Here is a 21,950-nt window from a genome sequence, read left to right on the forward strand (position 1 = left end):
GGCTCTTTCTAAAAGCAAGAAAAGCAGTAAAAACAACAACAACAAAAAAAACCTGATACACTTAAAATACAGAAATACGATATTTCCTTTAGAACTGCTGATTTAGGCAAAATCAAAGAATCAACAGAGTGCAGGATACCTTGACATGTTGTGTCCGCTGAAGCAATCTTCGGTAAAGATTTCGTGTTCTCTCAGTTTCTTCCTGCTCAATTTCAAAATCAATATATGACTTCCAAAGCACCTAAGAAAGAACTTAATAAGTCAGCCTTGACATTTAAAGAGCAACATGTCCCTATCAGCTTAATGACCATTCCAACCTAGGACATCCAGGAACCTAGGACTTCTATGAACAATTAAAGAACAGGTAGCATCTGGACACAATAAAAACAGTGGCATTTACAGGCTGACCAAAACTTGGCTACCATTCTACATTATGAGATAAAAGGCTTTGGATTCATTTTTGGATTCTCTTTCAGAGCTTTTCAAATGCTGGACTTACCAAGAAAAGCTCAGAGACTTGCCAAGTCTCCCAGACACTGCCATGATCCTGTCACATACAACTGACATTGCCAGGAGATGACATGGCTCGATTATCCAGGATTTACTCTTCTTACCTCCACTGTAAATTCCTTGATCGGTTTGAGTTCACCTCAACAACTATTCAGTAAACAGTAGTGCACCTGCTAGGTACTGCCTGTCAGGGGACAAGGATGGAGTAACATGTGGCCTGGATGCCTGGGAGCTAAGGCCAACTGATAGAACCATTATATGTAACGAAATGCCCTAATGCAGCCAGTGGGACCCAAGCCATAAAATGCAGTCACTTTAGGGCAAGACTCACAAAAAGGCTGGGTGAGTTCAGTGGCTCTCAAATGGGTCCTAGTTGTGGCTTGGCGCCACCTTGTGGCTTGAGTTTAAATAAGGAAGGGACAGGCGAGGACGGTGGCAGTAGTTTAATTTCAGGAATATCCTGGTTTAGATAGAGCTTCTTTTGCTGACCCAATCTGGGAAAAACTGTGCCAGGAGAATTTGAGGATGTTCAGTCTTAACCTTCATCTGCCCTGTTCTCCAGAGCTACCTGCTGCCTATTTCCTTGCCTGGCCGTCCCTGTCCCATCCCCTTTAGTTAGCCTTCTATTTGAAGAAGGGAGGAAGAGGGCCAGTCACCTGCCCCATTATATCCCAACTCATTCTGGTGTCATCATGGGGCTCTGCTGGACTCTGGTATCTTACCAGAGGGCTGCTTCTCCCACTCCCATCCTTCTTCTATCCCCTCAACAGTAAAGTACTAATCTGGAGTAGACAAGACCGCAAGTGAGTTTATCTTTATACTCTAAAGTGCACAACATGTAGACGGTCATCTAAAGCAATACTAGGGCAGTATCTTAAACAAAATCATATTCATGTCGCGATTCTCACCTCTGGCATGTCTAAGCGTGGCTGACTGATGGCTAACTCGTAGATTGCCCGGGCTCTCTCAATATCACCAAGGATTGTTTCTAATTCTGCAAATTTAATCCAGGACGTACAATTTTCAGGTCCAAATTCCAAGAACTTTTCATAAAGCTTCCGGCATCTGTCAAATTCTCGAAGCTGCAGCTCCAATTCTATGTAACCTTTAAATAACTTGTTCTTTGGACATTTGCCTATGGAAGTTCCCTGGAAAATAAAATGACCAAACCACTGTGATATGTGGGTTCAACCAGTGTACAGATGTCGCTCACCTATCCCAACAGCTCTTCTCTGCTGAGGAAGAACCCTCTGTGCTATCACATTGTCCACACTGGTTCTTGACAGAAGGCCAAGGAAACCCTCTACTTCACCTAGGGGTCAAGAGGGCCTATGCCCACTGGTGCCTGTTCAGCAAGAGAGGGCTGCAGAACTGTCTGCACAAGTATTCTGGATTTTACTTAGTTTCTCAGGAGCACCTAGGGAATATGGATGTCAGATGGATGAAGCCTCCTTTGTTTCCACAGAATGAAAGATGCCTCGCTGCCCACAGCCAGGGCAAGAGTGGCTTACAGAAGGACACCTGCATTTAAACAGCATTTGATCTTATTAAGAGACTTTAGAACAGCTGTTAAGAGGAAGGTGCATGTAATACCCCCGGTTTTGCACAAGATGAGTCTATTCAAGAGCTGATTTAAGACCTAATGTGATCTAACGTCAGATCTTTCCATTCTGAGAAAAGATCTGGTAACTGGCACCTACAGATAAAGCTTCCAATGTTAAAAAAGAGTAATTTAAACATTATTACCTGATCTTTTTTTTTTTTTAAAGATTTTATTTATTTATTTGACGGAGAGAGAGCGAGAGAGGGAACACAAGCAGGGGGAGTGGGAGAGGGAGAAGCAGGCTCTCCACCGAGAAGGGAGCCCAATGTGAGGCTTGATCCCAGGACCCTGGGATCATGACCTGAGCCGAAGGCAGACGCCCAACAACTGAGCCACCCAGGCATCCCTCACCCATCTTTCTTCAAAAGGCCATGCATCTTCTGACACATCTCAGGTTATAACGGCAGAATACTTCCATTGCATTCTTAGTGCTTACAAGTTGGACAGTTTCTTTTTTTTTCTTTAAAGATTTTATTTATTTGAGAGAGAGAATGAGAGAGAGAGAGAGAGCATGAGGGGGGGAGGGTCAGAGGGAGAAGCAGATTCCCCGCTGAGCAGAGAGCCCGATGTGGGACTCGATCCCGGGACTCCTGGATCATGACCTGAGCTGAAGGCAGTTGCTTAACCAACTGAGCCACCCAGGCGCCCACAAGTTGGACAGTTTCTACTAAGATTTAATTTCCTTCTCAAAGAAGTCAGTGATGCATCTTGATCCTTTCCCTTTTTTTCAAAATTTTATTTCTTTGAGAGAGAGAGAGCGTGTGCATGCACAAGTACGCATGCGAGCACAGGGAGGGAGGCAGAGGCGGAGAATCCCAAGCAGACTCTGCGCTGAGCACAGAGCCCAGCGCAGGGCTGGATCTCAGAACCCTGAGATCATGACCTGAGCCAAAATAAGAGTCAGATGCTCAACTGATTGAGCCACCCGGGTGCCCCTTGATCCTTTCTTTACTTACCAAAGCTCTTCTGGCAAATGGTAAATTTTTCTGTCTTATTTCAAATTGTGCGTATAGTAACCACATCTTGGCAAATGTGAACTAGGAAACAAAAGCACAAAAAACATCTAAAAGAGTCGTTTCAATTACACTGAAGTTATGCCATTTGCTACAACGTGGATGGAACTGGAGGCTGTTATGCTAAGTGAAATAAGTCAATCAGAGAAAGACATGTATCATATGACCTCACTGATATGAGGAATTCTTAATCTCAGGAAACAAACTGAGGGTTGCTGGAGTGGTGGGGGCTGGGGGGACGGGGTAGCTGGGTGATAGACATTGGGGAGGGTATGTGCTATGGTGAGCGCTGTGAATTGTGCAAGACTGTTGAATCACAGATCTGTACTTCTGAAACAAATAATGCAACATATTTAAAAAAAAAAAAAAGAAGATGGCAGGAGGGGAAGAATGAAGGGGAGTAAGTCGGAGGGGGAGACGAACCATGAGAGACGATGGACTCTGAAAAACAAACTGAGGGTTCTAGAGGGGAGGAGGGTGGTGGGATGGGTTAGCCTGGTGATGGGTATTAAAGAGGGCACATTCTGCATGGAGCACTGGGTGTTATGCACAAACAAAGAATCATGGAACACTACATCAAAAACTAATGATGTAATGTATGGTGATTAACATAACAATAAAAAAATAAAAAAAACAATTACACTGAAGTTAAAAATTTAATAAGAGGCCACATGCAATTAGATTTCCGTAAATATTCAGAGCTAGGACAGATGTATTTTCTTGTTTTTAAGCAAATATGATGTTGTTTATTTCACAAAAGTTACAGTAATTCAAATACTTTATCGTACTGTATGGCCCTGCCACCCCTACTGAGAATTGGCTTTGTTTTCTGGATATGCTTGTGAGCAGGCAGAACATGCCATCTCTACTCTAGAGGGTAGTTCAGTCAACATCTCTACTTGTTTCTCAGGCTGGGAAATAGGGCAGAGATAATGTCTCAACCATTTCCAGAACTCACACGCCAGTGTTCACCCATGCACACTTATGTCCACTCTGATGCCAACAAACACCTGTTCGTTGTTTCCTGCACATGCTGTGTGCTCTTGGGATGTGTGTCTTCCTCCTTCCACTCAGTCATTCCAGTTACCCACCCTCTTCTGAATTTCTACATTATCTGTATTTTTTCATTTGTCAATGCAGGCTGTCCTCTCAACCAGATTGTAAACTGTTTTCAGAGGCAAAGAGCATACTTTTGAAACCTAAGTTTTCAGGGTGCCCTGCAGAGCAAACTATTCAAACAGTAAGTATTATTTCACAAGTAATAGAAGCAGGATTTTGACACTTTGGAACAGAACATTTAGAGCAAACATACCTTTTTATGAGGAATTAATTCCAAAGAAGCTTGATACACCTGTCTTGTCCTCTCAGGATCCTGTATTAGGATAAGAAATTTTCACCGACTACTGAAGTCTGTTACTAATGCTAGTTTTGCTAGCACTTGTAAAAACGTACACCCCCACCCAGAGTGTTTTCACAGGGTGCTATTCTCAAACCCTGATTTCATCATTTATGATCAAATGTGAACTCCCTGTGGCCCTCAAACTCTGGTTAAAGAATCACCAACGAGATAGCCATCAATCTCTGAGAGCTTGTCTGTGGAAAGGCTTTTTGCCTGATAGCAGAAAGAGATATTTTATAGTCTCAGATCAACAGCACAAAGCTAGTCTCTCCCAATTAATTTATACACACCTGATTTCTCAAAATCCCACTTGATCTTTTACTAGAAGCAAAGATGTGTCATCTAACTGTGATCCCTATTTAGGAGGCAGCCCAGAAAATGATACAAAATAAGCTAAAGCCTGCTTCATTGTTCCCTTCCAAGTTCCAAGTGATAAATGTGGTGCCTCAGGCTTGAAACACAAAATGCAACAAAACCAAAACACCTCACCTGGGCCCACCACAGGTATACAGAGTTTAAAAGGCTGCAGAGAGACTATGTAACTGTATGGCTGAGAATCTAGAACGAGATTCCTGTTTCTGGGATTGTACATGTCAGTATCCACTGCTACCCACAATGGCCGAGGTGTACGCATAGGGCTGAAGCAGCCAGGGAGGGGGCAGCCATCAACAGCTGAGGCATAATTGTTTTTTACCTTGGCCTCCAATTCTTCATAGAGTGCGTAGTTGACCCACAGATAGATGTAGCGCTTCCAGTGCCGCTTCTCTTGAATGGGTGGCACATTGGCAATGGCTCTTTCATAGACTTCTCGAACGGTTTCTGCTTCTGCATCACTTTCCACCAAGCGCAAGTAATCAAACCATGCATCGTAATTGTGTGGATTAGCCTAGACAGACCACAAGTTTAATGAATAAAAACCAAACCAAGAGCTATACTTGCTGGACTCTGTGAGGTTAAAAAAAGACACTAGATTGACTTCCTGTATTTTAGCAACTGTTTAGCACCTATCTCATTTAAAAAAATACTATTCCCAGGGCGCCTGGATGGCTCAGTCGGTTAAGCATCTGGCTTCAGCTCAGGTCATGATCTCAGGGTCCTGGGATGAGTCCTGCATCAGACTCCCTGCTCATCAGGGAGTGTGCTTCTCCCTCTGCCCCCACTCATGTTCGCACTCTCTCTCAAATAAATAAAATCTTAGAAAAATACTATTCCTGAGATATCATAAATAGAAAAGAAAAAGGAACACAGGAGACAGATTATTTTCCAGGTGTCCCACAGCAAGGCTGCTTTCATATACAACCACCACCCCCAAGATAATTACTCAATAATTAGACGCCTACTTTTATAAATGTATTTGTTTATATACCTGACTGCATATCATCATGTCTAGATTTAAAACTACAGTGGATGATGGGCATTGAGGGCACATGACATGACATCGCAACTAATGCATCATCAAACATTACATCAAAAACTAATGATGTATTACATGTTGCCTAACTGAATTTAAACTAAAAAAAACTTAAAAAATAATAATAAAAATAAAATAAAATTACAGTGCAATTAGAACCATGGTCACAAATGTGAAACCTGCCTTCTCAATTAATAGTCATTTATCTTGAATATATCTTGCTGACCTCATTTAACACCAGACTCGGTCCTTTAGTGATATCCTAATTCATCTGACTAAGCAGAAGTTTTTAGATGCACAGCAGACCAGTAAGGGAAAATGTTACTATCTTTTTTTTTTTCCAAAGATTTTATTTATTTGACAGAGAGAGACAGCGAGAGCAGGAACACAAGCAGGGGGAGTGGGAGAGGGAGAAGCAGGCTTCCCGCTGAGCAGGGAGCCCGATGTGGTACTCGATCCCAGGACCCTGGGATCATGACCTGAGCCGAAGGCAGACGCTTAACGACTGAGCCACCCAGGCCCCCGAAAATGTTACTATCTTTGAACTCAAATCAAAATAGTACATTACAAATAAAGAGATGAGAATGAAAACATATCTACAATATATGTTTTGTTTAAGCAGTTAAGCTAAACGGTAGTGCAGAAAAACTGTTTGGCTCAATCTCTGCCTCTTCCATCTTCAGAAAGGAGTTCACATGGATTCCCGGTTTTGCTCAAGTTCTACGGTGCACCAGCAGCAACCAACATGGTGACTTTCAACATGTGGATGTCAGAGCAAACCCAAGTGCTACTTGCTGCCCTCTCCTATGAGCCCTGCAGACTGCTGCTGCAACGGCTGCCAATCACTGCAGACGTGTCAGCAAGAGCGTGATCCCTGGAAGCCCCCCCGCCTGCTATTCTTCGCTTCACCTGAGCTGCTGCTGGTCGGCACATCTCTGTCACCTGAAGGGTTCGGCGTCCGCACCAGCACTCACCTTCACCTCTTCCTCATATTGGAATCTTCGTTTGCTCACAATGATGTCTTCAATACCTCGTCGATCACCGAACTTCTTCTCAAAGATGGTATAGTTTTTAAAGAGTTCTTGGGCCTCCTGCTTTGAAATTCTATCCAGGGCATACTTGTAGATCACTCGTACCCTTTCAAACTAAAAATAGACAGGAGGATTACTTCTACAACACAATACTCTCACTTGAGCCACAACTTGGAAGGTAATTATGACATCATATACTACTCCAAAGTAAGACTTTTCTTCTCCCCCTTGTTGAAGTCTTTATTTGTCAGGGTGTACTGACACTCTCCTTTGAGCTCCATACTTAATACTGTCTACCTGACTCTGCCAGTTGGGTGTCATCTGTGCATCTCAGACTAAACAGGTCCAGAACTGACCTCCTGATCCTGACCATCAAACCTGGGTCTGTCTTCCTGGTCTTGGTAAGCAACACCTACCGTCATGCCCTTGCTCAAGCCCCGAACCCCAGGGGTTCTCCTTGACTCCTTTCCTGTCCTCATCCCCCACCTTCACTACTTCAAAGAGCCCTGCCACTTTTGTTTTCCAAGTTTATTACCCATAAAACCCTTTAATGAGGAGACCAAATGACGAACTCTCAGGTTACACGCAATATTCTCTATATATAGCTATAAAGGCTTAATTTTCAAGCAAAGCACAACACAATTAGGACACTTTAGTACAATCTATAATCGCTCAGTTCCCAATCTGCAGCTAAGCCACAAATGTATGCTGTTTTCCTTGAGAGATTTTGGAAACGTTTTTTCCAAGGATAAGTGAATAGAAAATGGAATGAACTCAATGTGCACAAGTAATCTTTCCTAAGCTGTTATGCAATGTAAATGAGTTCTTCAAGTGTACTTACTTCTTTTTGATTTTCTTCAAATTTGGCAAAGGCAACATAAAGGTGTTCATCCATATGCTCATCTCCAAAGAATTCAACAGCTCTCTCGTACACTTTCCGTGCATGGGCAAAATAACCATGTTTTTCTTCAAAGCGGGCATACTTGATCCAGTTCTTAACATCAGGGTGCACGAGGACAAGTTCATAGGAATTAAGGAAATATCCCGCAAGACAACAAGGCTTAAAAACAAACAAACAAAAAACAAACCCAACCCCCAACAACACAAACTATGACTATAGGGTTGATAAAACACGTGCAAAGGCACTGAAGAACCACTAAACTGTGACCTCTGAAGGGGGCCTCGTCTTGTTCATCTCTCTTCCTCCAGGACTTACTCAGTACTTCTGTAGTGGGTACAAATGGGAGTTTGGAGAAATGAAGAAGCTGAAGCCTGTTATTAACCATGCTATCCTGGACAAGTCATTTAACTTGTCTAGGACTCAGTTTTTTCATCTGTAAATACAGAAAAAGAACCCTAACCCAACCACAGTGGCTTGAAAGGAGGAAATGTGTGTAAAGCTCTTAGCAGTTTGGGGCCAAAGGAATGTGCTCAATAAATGGCACCTACGTATTATATGCTCAATAACATTAGTATTGGAATTAACGATTAAGAAAAAAAATGTTACAAAAACAAAACTGCTAACTAGAGGCAGAAGAAAAAGGTTTTTTTAGGGTTTTTCTTTTTATTGAAATATAGTTGATATTGAAAAAAGTTCTGAATTACCGTTTTATTTCTTAACAGATGAAATCTATTTTTCATCTACCTCGCTTGAGGAACTCATTAATTCCAAAGTAGTAATACGTTAAAAAATGGCAATGAAATTAAGGGCATAGGCTCTGAAGCTGCAGCTGGGTTCAAGGCCCATCTCCGTCACTCCTGGAAAGACCCCGGCCACGCCACCTCTCAGCTGTGCCTGCATCTCACACCCCACAGGCTGGAGTAGTTCCCGCATTGCAGGGCTGTCCGAGGATTAAGTGTTGATATTTGTAAAGTGCTTACAATAATGCCTGATGTGTAATAAGCACTATAAAAGCTTCTCTTAAGCTAATCATATTAAAACAGGGCAGAGGTCATAGAGACCTTAAAATTGCATAATAAAGTTGATGCTTGGGCGCCTGGGTGGCTCAGTTGGTTAAGTGACTTCCTTCGACTCAGGTCATGATCCCGGAGTCCCATGATCGAGTCCCACATCGGGGTCCCTGCTCAGTGGGGAGTCTGCTTCTCCCTCTGACCCTCTCTCCTCTCATGCTCTCTCTCACTCTCTCAAAAAAATAAAATCTTTAAAAAAATAAATAAATAAAGTTGATGGGTTTTTTTCTGGGTAGTTATGTTCTATGAAGTCACTTAATTAGCAAATACCAAATCATCCTTCCTAAGGGAAATAAGTGTACACACACACACACACACGCACACACACACTGCTCATACAGATTATAATCTTAAATCCTAAAAACAACTCCTCTTGGTAGATTCAATTTTGTTTTATAAAGGAATAAACAAGGTTTGGAAGTGTGAAGTGACCTGAGGCCACCCCCCCAACACGTGCCAGAGAAGGGACTCACACCCATCCAACTGGCCCTGGAGCCAGAGCTTGTTAGGCTATACTATGCTGTCCTCCTGTCTCCATCCTTTGGATGGACTCCAGTAGTGGTGCTAATGACCAACACCCTAGAAAAACCTAGGGAAAAAACCCCGGACAAACAGGACTGGCTACAGCAACCAAAGCCCTGGTATGTCACTTTCCACAAGGAATGCCAAAATATAAACAAACCCAAAGTTTTGCCAAAAAAAGCTCAATTACCCAGACCACAAACTTCTATTTTGACCACACTATGTCTCTAGAAAATAGTTATGTAGCTCATGAAGCAGATGAAACTTGTATCTTTGACTTCCGGGCCTATGTTGATGGGGATCCATATGTGCAGACCATGACTCTTACTGCCCGGGGCGGAGTAGCACCCAGGAAAGTAACAGCACCACTCAGACTGACTCAAAGGATATAGCGTTTGGGGGGAGCACAGAAGATGGCAGAGGAATAGGGGACCTTATTTCAACTGGTCCCCTGAATTTAACTGGGTATCTACCAAACCATTCTGAACACCAATGAAATCAGCCTGAAATGTAAGAATATATATCTGGATCTCTACATGCAGAAAATCTCTGGCGGTCTCGAGGTATGAAGGGCAGAGCTGTGATTCTGCAGGCAGATATTGAAAGATAAACAGAATGGGAAAGGAGCTGCCATAAGCTGGCGCTGAGAAGGTGATATAACACCAGAGTGCAAAAGCGTCCTGCGTTGGGGACCGGACACAGACTCACAGACCTGTAGCAGCGGGAAAGGCCTTTAGTCCAGCCCCCAGACAGGATGTAGGAGCTGCGGGTGCGCAGGGCAGCTCATGGTTTTAGTAGCACAAAGGGCAGAGACATGCCCGGCCTTGGGATCAACCTCTGGGAGAGCTGCTGTGGGGCACACACCCAGGGAAGCTAAGGTTTTTAGCAGCGCAGATAGAAACAGAGACTGTGTGTCCTGGAGAGCTCAGTGAAGAGCAGACTACGATTCCTCTGCTCTGGGACAGAGGTCTGGGTGCAGTCATTTCTGCTCTGGTTCTTGGAAGATATGCCAGAGACGGAAAGCTGCCAGAGAACAAAAGCTTGAAACACTGGTTTTCACTGGGCCCACCGCCCATCCCCCCACCAACAGGGGGCCAAGCAGGGTTGCCTGAGTAAAAGTGCGGCAGCACCCTCCCCCAGAAGACAGGCTAAAAGAACAAGAGGACAACAACGCTAGGGGTCCCTATAAAATAGGTACATCTTGCTTGGGTCGTGGTTAATACTTTGGACTCTGTACATTCCCTCAAACATCCCTCAACAGAATGACTAAGAGGAAGAACCCCCAACAAAGAAAAGAATCAGAGACTGTGGCCTCTGCCATAGATCTAATGGATATGATATAAGCGGGATGTCAGAAATAGACTTCAGAGTAACAATTATGAAGTCGATACCTAGGCTTGAGAAAAATATTAGCAACAATATAGAATCTCTAAAGGCAGAAATGAGATCTAATCAGGCCGAACTTAAAAATGCTATGAATGAGATGCAGTCTAAACTGGATACTCTGACTGCCAGGGTAAACGAGGCAGAAGAATGAATTAGTGAGCTAGAAGATAAGATGATAGAAAAGAAGGAAACCGAGGAGGCCTGGGAAAAACAGCATAAAGGCCAAGAGATCAGACTGAGAGAGATTAATGACGCCATGAAATATTCCAATGTTAAAATTATTGGAACCCCTGAGGGGGTGGAGAGAGAGAGAGGTCTAGAAGATATATTTGAGGAAATCGTAGCTGAGAACTTCCTTAATCTGGGGAAAGAAACAAGCATTCATGCCCAAGAGGCACAGAGGACCCCTCCCAAGATCAAGGTGAACAGATCAATGCTCTGACATATAATAGCACAATCTGCAAATCTTAGAACAAAGGAAGCAATCCTGAAAGCAGCTAGACAGAAGAGACTTCTTACTTATGAGGGAGGAACATCAGAATAACGTCAGACCAGTCCAGAGGGACCTGGCAAGCCAGAAAGGGCTGGCAAACATATTCAGGGTACTAAATGAGAAGAAGATGCAGCCAAGGATACTTTATCCAGCAAGGCTGTCATTCAGAATGGATGGAGATATAAAGAGCTTCCAGGACAGGCAGAAACTGAAAGAATATGTGACTACCAAACCGGCCCTGCAAGAAATACTAAGTGGGGGTTCTATAAAAGAAGAAAGACCCCAAGGGTAATATAGACAGAAATTTACAGAGACAATCTATAGAAACAGGGACTTTCAGGCAACATAATGACACTAAAATCATATCTTTCAATAGTCACTCTCAACATGTACTGCCTAAATGCTCCCATGAAACAGCACGGGGTCGCAGATAGGATAAAAATACAGGACCCATCCATCTGCTGTCTACAAGAGACTCATTTTGAACCTAATGATATATCCAGACTGAAAGTGAGGGGATGGAGAACCATTTTTTCATGCCAATGGACCTCAAAAGAAAGCTGGGGTGGCAATTCTCTTATCAGACAAATTAGATTTCAAGCTAAAGACTGTAGTAAGAGATACAGAGGGACACTATATCATTCTTAAAGGGTCTATCCAACAAGAAGATCTAACAATTATAAATATCTATGCCCCCAACATGGGAACAGCCAACTACATAAGCCAACTGTTAACCAAAATAAGAATCATATTGATAATAATACTTTAATAGTAGGAGACCTCAACACTGCACTCGCAACAACAGACAGATCATCTAAACAGAAGATCAAAAAAGAAACAAGATCTTTGAATGACACATTGGGCCAGATGGGCTTCATAGATATATACAGAACATTCCACCCTAAAACAACAGAATACTCATTCTTCTCGAATGCACACGGAACTTTCTCCAGAATAGACCACACACTGGGTCACAAATCAGGTCTCAACCGATACCAAAAGAATGAGATTATTCCCTGCATACTTTCAGACCACAATGCTTTGAAACTGGACCTCAATCATAAGAAGAAATTTGGAAGGAATTCAAACACTTGGAAGCTTTCAAGACCATCCTGCTAAAGAATGTTTGGGTCAACCAGGAAATTAAGAGGAACTTAAACAATTCATGGAAACCAATGAGAACGAAAACACATCAGTCCAAAACTAGCCATCCAAGCCTCACTCAAAAGTAGAAAAATCCCAAATGCACAAGCTAACCTTACACCTAAAGGAACTGGAGAAAGAACAGCAAATAAAACCTAAACCAAGCAGAAGAGAAATAATAAAGATTAGAGCAGAGACCAATGAAGTAGAAACCAGAAATACAGTAAAGCAGATCAATGAAACTAGAAGCTGGTTCTTTGAAAGAATTAGTAAGATCGATAAACCTCTGAACAGACTTAATCCAAAAGAAAAGAGAAAGGACCCAAATTAATAAAATTATGAATGAAAGGGGAGAGATCATTACTAACACCAAGGAAATAGAAACAATTATTAGAAATTATCATAACTATATGCCAATAAATTAAGTAACCTGGAAGAAATGGATGTCTTCCTGGAAACCTATAAACTACAAAGACTGAAACAGGAAGAAATTGACAATCTGAATACACTGATAACCAGTGTCAAAAACCACTGAACCAGTAATCAAAAACCTCCCAAAAAACAAGAGTCCAGGGCCAGATGGATTCCCAGGGGAATTCTACCAAACATTTAAAGAAGAAATAATACCTATTCTCCTGAAGCTGTTTAAAAAAATAGAAACAGGAGGAAAACTTCTAAACTTCTATGAGGCCAGCATTGATGCTAAAACCAGGCAAAGACCTCATCAAAAAGGAGAATTACAGACCAATATCCCTGATGAATATGGATGCCAAAATTCTCAACAAGATCCTAGCCAACAGGATCCAACAGTACATTAAAAGGATTATCCATCACAATCAGGTGGGATTTATTCCTGGGATGCAAGCGTTGTTCAACATTCACAAATCAACCAATGTGATAATAAAATAATGTAAATATATAATATAAATAATATATATAATACATACAATAATGTAAATAATATAATATCAATAATATAAGGTGGTAACACTAATAAAAAACAAGAAACATATGATCCTCTCAATTGATGCAGAAAAAGCATTTGACAAAATACAGCATCCTTTCCTGATTAAAACTCTTCAGAGTGTAGGGATAGTGAGAACACTCCTCAATATCATAAAAACCATCTATGAAAAGTCCACAGCGAATATAATTCTCAATGGGGAAAAGCTGAGAGCTTTTCCCTTAAGATCATGCACACAACAAGGATGCCCACTCTCGCCACTTGTTCAACATACTAGAAGTCCTAGCAGCAGCAATCAGACAACAAAAAGAAATAAAAGGTACTCAAAGTGGCAAAGAAGTCAAACTCTCTTCACAGATGACATGATACTTTATGTGGAAAACCCGAAAGACTCCACCTCCAAATTACTAGAACTCATACAGCAATTCAGTAATGTGGCAGGATACAAAATCAATGCACAGAAATCAGTTGCTTTTCTATACACTAACAATGTAACTGTAGAAAAAGAAATTAGGGAATCAATTCCATTTACAATAGCACCAAAATCCCTAAGATACCTAGGAATAAACCTAACCAAAAAGGTTAAGGATCTATACTCTAGAAACTACAGAACACTTATGAAAGAAATTGAAGACGACAAAAAAAGATGGAAAAACATTCCATGCTCATGGATTGGAAGAATAAACATTGCTAAAATGTCTATGCTGCCCAGAGTAATCCATACTTTCAATGCCAACCCTATCAAAATACCATTGGCATTTTTCAAAGAGCTGGAACAAACAATCCTAAAATTTGTATGGAACCAGAAAAGACCCCAAACCGCCAAGGAAATGTTCAGAAAGAAAAACAAAGCTGGGGGCATCACGTTGCCTGATTTCATGCTTTATTACAAAGCTGTGATCACCAAGACAGCATGATATTGGCACAAAAACAGACATGTAGATCACTGGAACAGAACAGTCTCCAGAAATGGACCCTCAGTTCTATGGTCAACTACGATAAATCAGGAAAAAATATCCAATGGAATAAATGGTGCTGGGAAAATTGAGCAGCCACATGCAGAAGAATGAAACTCAACCATTCTCTTACACCATACACAAAAATAACTCTAAATGGATGAAAGACCTCAATGTGAGAAAGGAATCCATCAAAATCCTAGAGGAGAACATAGGCAGTAACCTCTTCAACATTGGCCACAGCAACTTCTTTCAGGACACATCTCCAAAGGCAAGGGAAACAAAAGCAAAATGAACTTTTGGGACCTCATCAAGATAAAAAGCTTCTGCACAGCAAAGGAAAGTCAACAAAACCAGGAGGCAACCCATGGAATGGGAGATATTTGCAAATGACATTACAGATAAAGGGCTGGTATCCAAGATCCATAAAGAACTTCTGAAACTCAACACCCAAAAAACAAGTCAAAAAGGGGCAGAAGACATGAACAGACACTTCTCCAAAGAAGACATACGAATGGCTAACAGACACAGGAAAAGTGTTCAACATCATTAGCCATCAGGTAAATTCAAATCAAAACCACACTGAGATACCACCTTACACCAGTTAGAATGGCAAAAATTAACAAGGCAGGAAACAACAAATGTTGGAGAGGATGTGGAGAAAGAGGAACCCTCTTATACTGTTGGTGGGAATGCAAGCTGGTACAGCCACTTTGGAAAACAGTATGGTGGTTCCTCAAAAAGTTAAAAATAGAGCTACCCTATGACCCAGCAATTGCAGTACTGGGTATTTACCCCAAAGATACAGATGTAGTGAAAAGAAGGGGCCCATGCACCCAAATGTTCATAGCAGCAATGTCCACAGTAGCCAAACTGAGGAAGGAGCCAAGATGCCTTTCAACAGATGAACGGATAAAGATGTGGTTCATATATACAATGGAATATTACTCAGCTATCAGGATGAATACCCATCATTTCATCGACATGGATGGAACTGGAGGGGATTATGCTAAGTGAAATAAGTCAAGCAGAGAAAGACAATTATATGGTTTCACTCATATGTGGAACATAAGGAACAGCATGGAGGACATTAGGGGAAGGAAGGGAAAACTGAAGGGGGGAGAAATCAGAGGGGGGAGATGAACCATGAGAGAGTATGGACTCTGGGAAACAATCTGAGGGTTTCTCAGAGGGGAGTGGGCGGGGGGATGAGTTAGCCCAGTGATGGGTATTAAGGAGTGCATGTGTTGTAATGAGCACTGGGTGTTATGCGCAAATAATGAATCATGGAACACTACATCAAAAACTAATGATGTACTGTATGGTGACTATCATAACATAATAATAATAATAAAAAAAGAACAAACTGAGGGTTGATGGAGGGAAGGGGGTGAGGGTAGGCTAAATGAGTGGGTCTTAAGGAAGGCACTTGTTTTGTTGAGCACTGGGTGTTGTATGTAAGTGATGAATCACTGAATTCTACTCCTGAAACCAATATTGCACTGTATTTTAACTAACTAGAGTTTAAATAAAAATTTGAAGGATAAAAAAAGGATATAGCGTTCATAAATGGTGCGGGCCCGGTCCACCTCTTTGTATCGCAGCTCAAAGTTGATGTAGGAGTGCCAGGCTTGCTCCTCAGGCTGCCATTCCATCCAGCGCTCAAACACCTGCCGGGCGCCAGCAATGTTTCCCAACATCTCCTCCATGTATGTGTACTTGTACCTTTAACAAAATCATCCCCAAATATCTGTCATGGTCAAAATTACTTAGGGGAAAAAAAATGATCTTTTGTACTTTGTAATTCTAACTTTGTTAAATACGAAGACTTAGAGCTTTATTTTCCCCAAAGCTTAAATCGAACATGTTTTCTTATCAAATATAGATCTGGAAAGGATGAACCACAGCAAATAAAAATACATTTTTCTTAAAAATTGCTTAGTTCAACAATACGTTTCTTATGCATAAAAGATTGCAACCCACATTTTAGTTTTGATTACACAGCTATTACATGTAGTCATTATGACTTAATATACTACAGGACATTAAAAACTACTTATAGTATGTTTAAAGAAGTAGAATGTAAATTAAATATATGTGATTGCAACGATGTGAATAAAATAAATACACTAGACTGCAGAACTTTTCTAGCCTACAAAAAGCTGCTTTGGTAGATCAGAAACTTACCAGAACTGGTTGACTCGAGGCAGAGTTGTTATGGCCCGGTCCCAGATATTTCGGGCATGGTTGACCTGGCGATTCTTCATTTCCATTTCTGCATATTTCAGCCAGAGTGTAATATTTCGGTAGTCTACATCTAAAGCACGCTCGTATATGGATCGAGCCCTTAAGAAGCCAGATTTGGAGAACATCAAAAGTAGTATATACAACACATGGGGCAACTATCTCAAACCATCTGCAGTGCCCTGCTATTTTATCATGTGTCCACCATGAGCCAGGTTCTGGGCATAAGAAAGTGAAAAAACATGTTTTCAAGAACCTAACAAACTCTTACAGAAAAATAGACACGCACGTAATTTCACCACAATGTGGTAAACATTATAATCAAGGTTTACACAAGGAAGCAAAAGGGAAGAAATAAAAATGTCTGATGCGAATGGCTAAGTAAGTAGGAGGTAACTGCAGAGTTAAGAAGTTGAGGATAACTCCAGAGGCCAAGGTGGGTAGGGGAGAGTGCTCACTGCAGGCAGAGAGAACAGCCTAGTGTAGAAGGAGGAGACACAATGTGTTTGGGGAGTGGCTGGCACATGGGCACAGCTGGGGCAGTGGGTATGCTGGGAAAATGCGGAAAGCCTGGGCAACAGGAAGGGCCAGCTTGTGACTTTTATCTTGTTGGCCACTGGTTTCCAGTGAACAGTTTTTATTTTAAAAAAATCCCAATACAGAGAAAGCAGATAAAAGTGCGCTTCTCTGACTGTAGTGTGTGCTGGAGGCGAGACCCACCTGTAGCGTCTCCCCTGCTGCTCCCCCAGACTCGCCTACCACAGTGCCCCTGAGGCCCCTCAAGGGAACCCTAGGGTTCCACAGAACAACCTGGAAAACTACTACCAAAGGCACACTCCTTCACTTGTGCTTTAACTTTTTCTACTACTTTTCTGTCTCTTAACTCAGGACATCATTACATTTGAAATTACAGACTCAGGAATTTTACCTTTGAATCTCCTTTAGACTCTCTTCCCATTGTGCGTATTTTATCCAGTTACTAATCACAGTCCTGTTTTTTCTTATATTATCTTCAAAAGTCTGGAGGAAGGGAAAAAGGATCAAATTGAAGGGAAAAGTAAGTAAAAATGACATCATCCTTTGTCTATTAATCCTGTTCTAAAAGTTTTATTCAGTTTGTTCTTATTTAGGAAAAATTACATCCTGGAATCCTTGTGAGAAATAAGAAACTCACTAATGAAGGTTACAATCTCAGGTGCTTCTTTAAAGTCTTACACACAAAGAGAAAAACTTTAGACATAAAGAGTTATTAGCAGATTTGTTGATACTTTCTCTTATTGCTCATAACTAACTGATACTTTTATATATTCTATACTTGTTCCTAGTATGAAAATGTTTTTTTTGACTATTTCAGTCCTCTTGGTAATGTCTCAGAATTTCACACATCACTAATACGTAGATACAACGGGATTAGTGGTTTAACACCTGGATGGCTAAGTCGGTTAAGTGTCCGATTCTTAATTTCAGCTCAGGTCATGATCTCAGGATTGTTGAGTATGAGCCCCCAGTGGGGCTCCATGATATGAGTATGGAGCCTGCTTAAGATTCTCCCTCTCCCTCTGCCTCTGCCCCTCCCCCTGCTTGCACGTTCTCTCTCTCTGGAAATAATAAATAAAATCTTTAAAGAAAAAAAAACTGCCCTAGAGTGAGGATTCTAGGGTGAAGAGGTCAGATTCCCAAGTCCTCTCATGGCTCTTTTCCAAGTCTTAATTCCTACCACAGAAGGTGGTACAGAGACAGGACATAATGTGGCCTTGGTTAAGTCCTGCCCCTTCCAGCTGTCAGACATTCCACTTGTCTGCTATCCATCTTGGATTCAGCACCAAAAATTAGATCTCTGGTGGATTTAATTTCTTTATACTTTCAAAGACAACTCATGGCATATTTTCTAAAGTTCAGCAAAAATGCAATTATCTGGTAACCAGAAGTTGCACTACTTGTGGCTAGAAACACTAACCTAATTTTATCTTATAGCCTCTCTAAGCAATGAGGAACTTTGCAAACTCTGACCTATAAACTCCTAAAAATGTTATTAATAGACTGGAAAATGACGGACTGACCTTCCTTTTTCTTAGTTTGTAATCGTTTAGCTCTTCTTCATCTGTGATCTTCTGTTGAGGTGGAGGTGGAAGAAGCTCAAGCTCTCTTTCTTTAGCTTCTCTTAAGAGTTGCTCAGCAGTTATTTGTACCTCAGCTGGGGCTTTGTTTTTCACCTTTTAAGACAGGAGACATTTTCATTTTTAGTAGATGCTCACCACACAATGTTTAGGAAGCAAAGAAACATTTTTTAGGATGTGAACTTTCTAAGTATTATTACAAGATGCCCTCTTTGTATGACAGGTTTTCATTTCTCTACGAAACTAAAGAGAAAACAAGGTTTTCTTCCTTTGCACGGTATTTATTACAAAGCCATAGGTAAGTATGAAGAGAAAAGGGAGCAAAAATAGTGTTTCCTTTTAGATTAGTGTAACAATAGGGGCACCTGGGTGGTTCAGTCGTTAAGTGTCTGCCTTCTGCTCAGCTCATGATCTCAGTGTCCTGGGATCGAGCCCCGCATCCGGCTCCCTGCTCAACGGGAAGCCTGCCTCGGCTTCTCCCACTCCCCCTGCTTGTGTTCCCTCTCTCGCTGTCTCTCTCTCTGTCAAATAAATAAATAAAGTCTTAAAAAAAAAAACCAATAAACTTTGAGGCTGCTTAGGTAAAATTCTCACTAGAGGTTTTGTTTTATCAAGATGTGTGCTATCTTTTCTAGTGTTGCCACTTCTATTTACAGAATTTTTCAATTATGCCCCAGGTGGACGATAATGCCTCAAACTGCATTTGTTTTTTTCATGGCATTTCAAGTCAAAGACAATATTCAGTAAATTCCCATCATTAGACTGTAAGCTTCTTGAAGTCTTAGGGCTATGCTGTCCAACATAGTGGCCATGAGCTAATGTAGTGAGCCCAAATAGAGATGGGCTCTAAGGGCAAAATATACACTGGATTTTGAAGACTTCGTATGAAAAAAAAAAACCACAATAAACTACCTAATTAAATTTGACTACATGTTGGAACAGCAATACCTTGGATAGAATGGATTAAAGAAAATATACAGTTAAAATTAATGATGACTCTTTTGACTGCTTAACATAGCAACAGGAAAACTTAAAATTATATATGTGGCTCACATTGCATTTCTGTTGCACCATTGGTGCCCAATAAAATTTTATGGAATTGAGGGGCACCTGGGTGGCTCAATCAGTTAAGCATCTGCCTTGGGCTCAGGTCATGATCCCAGGGTCCTGGGATCAACCCTCACGTCATGCCTCCTGCTCAGTGGGGAGTCTGCTTCTCCCTTTGCCACTCCCCCTGCTTGTGCTCTCTCTCTCAAATAAATAAATAAATAAAACCTTTTAAGAAATTATGGAATTGAATTATAAGAAATATTAACTGTTTAATGTCATGTGTGGAATGATTTTGTTAGTAATGATGATGGCTTATATGTAATCACAGACATTGTGCTATGTGACTTATATAAATTATCTCTGGAAGTCATCTAAATGGGTATGTAAAGGACAAGCTCAAGAGAGCCACCTGGGCTGGAGAAACAGACTGGAGTGAGGGCATCTGAAAAGGTTCAGGGCAAAGCCTGTCACATATGAAATAGTAAGTATCAGCCACCGATGGAAATATCAGATAACATCAAATTTATTGTTTAATTAAATTAACGCCACTACACAACCCCATGCCCTCTCATTCCTTCCACTCTCAGCTGGGCTAACTCCTAGTCAGCCATCAAGTGTCAGTTTAAATACCACTTCCTCAGCAAAGTTTACTCTGCAGACCCCTCACACAACCCCCATTATTCCACGGCATATTCTACGCTGCCTCACTAGCATTTGGTAAGGTTGCAATTTTTCACTGGCTCGTGTCTTATGTGAACGCTGCACATCGCCGCATTAGATAGTAGCTCCCCAGCGCCTAGCGCACCGCCCAATTTCTGCCGAGTGGCCCCACTCCTCCCCCAGCAAAAACACGTCCTAGAACGAAAGCCACGCCAACAAGGGGGTTGCCCCGGGGTGACAAAAGCCTGCACCCCACCACCAGCTGACCCTTCCCCTCCTCCTTCCCCTTGGCCCACATGGGGTACAACTGAGGCTGGCACCACACTCTCTCTCGCCGCGAGCCCCAAGGAGGCTTGGGCAAGCCCAACCCTCAAAGCCGCTCACGGTCTCCTACCTTGGCCACTTTGGGAATCCTCTGCTTCCCGGCCGCGGTGGAGGCCGCCATGGCTGCAGCAACCGACCTCGCGCCAACCTGGACCCCAGAACTAGGCCCCGAGGGTTGGCCGGAACCCCACAGCTTTCTGACAACAAGCGGAATCCCGGAACAGGAAACGGAACTAGCTGGTATGACCTTTGACTTCCCTCACGCGCCGTGACGTAGGCAACTTCGTTTCTGTGGTAACGGGCTGCGCGTCCTCCTCTGAGCGCTGTGTCTCGGAGTTGCAGGTGACGTGGGTAGCGCTGGCCAGCCCGACAGGGACGCGGGGACGGAGTGCAGGGCGTCAAGGGCGCATCCCCACGTCAGTCTCCAGAACTGGGAGGACCTGCGAGGACAGGTGGGTCGGTCGAACCCTGGCGCCTGGGAAGGGGAATAGGAACAAAGCTCCGATCCGGAGGCTCGGGGGCGAGGGAGGAGAGGCAGGCCAGAAAACTACCTTTCCCATTATGGTAAGGGAGGAGCTGATGCGTCCCTAAGATGGCCCGGCGCCGCGTTGTATTCTAGGCTTTGTAGGCTCTGAGGTCTTACTTTCTGGACAGTCGTGCACAAATAAAATCTAAGGCTTGTAATTAAAAGTAACTGAAGGTATTTTAAAGCCAGATAATAGAAGAAAATGAAAATAAATCATCAGAGTACTAGCAAATAAGCCATACTTGTGGTCAGATAAACAGATGTTTACATTTTATGTGACTGTGCCTTAATTACGTAAATTCTCTTAGCCCCGATGTCCTTAGTTATGAGACGAAAATAATAGTATCTATTTCATCAGCATTGAAGAGAAAATCTAGTAAAGTGCTCTGTAAATGTTAGCTGGTATATTTCTTGACCTGTCTTCAAAACAAAAAATTAATTATATGCAAGCGAATTAAAAAAAAAACACGACTTTTTAAAATAGTAGTTTTAGGTTCACAGAAAAGTTGAATGAAGGTACAGGGAATTCCTGTTTCTCACACCTGTCATTCCCCTTCCCCCAATATTTCTCACCAGCGTAGTACATTTGTTATAGTTGATGAACCTACACTGACATCATTATCACCC

The 21,950-nt window shown here is 42.0% G+C and overlaps 2 protein-coding genes across 10 annotated transcripts in view; one reads left to right on the forward strand and one right to left on the reverse strand.

Annotated features, from left to right (window-relative positions):
* Positions 1–21,017, reverse strand: part of CRNKL1 (crooked neck pre-mRNA splicing factor 1) — a 33,986-nt gene extending 12,969 nt beyond the window's left edge. Inside the window, exons 1-12 of one of the 3 annotated variants that reach the window (XR_012374124.1) lie at positions 20,868–21,016; positions 18,707–18,859; positions 17,575–17,666; positions 16,590–16,748; positions 15,961–16,127; positions 7,809–7,987; positions 6,911–7,081; positions 5,220–5,411; positions 4,439–4,498; positions 3,070–3,150; positions 1,419–1,658; positions 140–241 (exon numbers count right to left, since the gene is read on the reverse strand). Coding sequence is in view for 2 of the 3 variants with exons in the window: in XM_025876824.2 (XP_025732609.1) it covers positions 140–241; positions 1,419–1,658; positions 3,070–3,150; positions 4,439–4,498; positions 5,220–5,411; positions 6,911–7,081; positions 7,809–7,987; positions 15,961–16,127; positions 16,590–16,748; positions 17,575–17,666; positions 18,707–18,859; positions 20,868–20,918 (1,647 nt within the window). In the remaining variant the exon portion in view is untranslated. Of the gene's footprint in view, positions 1–139; positions 242–1,418; positions 1,659–3,069; positions 3,151–4,438; positions 4,499–5,219; positions 5,412–6,910; positions 7,082–7,808; positions 7,988–15,960; positions 16,128–16,589; positions 16,749–17,574; positions 17,667–18,706; positions 18,860–20,867 lie in introns of all 3 variants that reach the window. The other 2 variants (XM_025876824.2, XM_073878458.1) reach the window with 2 other exon arrangements.
* Positions 21,018–21,098: 81 nt separating this feature from the next.
* Positions 21,099–21,950, forward strand: part of CFAP61 (cilia and flagella associated protein 61) — a 301,246-nt gene continuing 300,394 nt past the window's right edge. For all 7 annotated transcript variants that reach the window (XM_073878452.1, XM_025876823.2, XM_073878453.1 and 4 more), the window contains exon 1: positions 21,099–21,249. The gene's annotated coding sequence lies outside the window, so the exon portion shown is untranslated. The remainder of the gene's footprint in view (positions 21,250–21,950) is intronic.

The sequence above is a fragment of the Callorhinus ursinus genome, unplaced genomic scaffold (assembly GCF_003265705.2).
Source record: "Callorhinus ursinus isolate GAN/ISIS: 27379988/994484 unplaced genomic scaffold, GSC_fseal_2.0 scaffold29, whole genome shotgun sequence".
Lineage (NCBI taxonomy): Eukaryota > Metazoa > Chordata > Mammalia > Carnivora > Otariidae > Callorhinus > Callorhinus ursinus.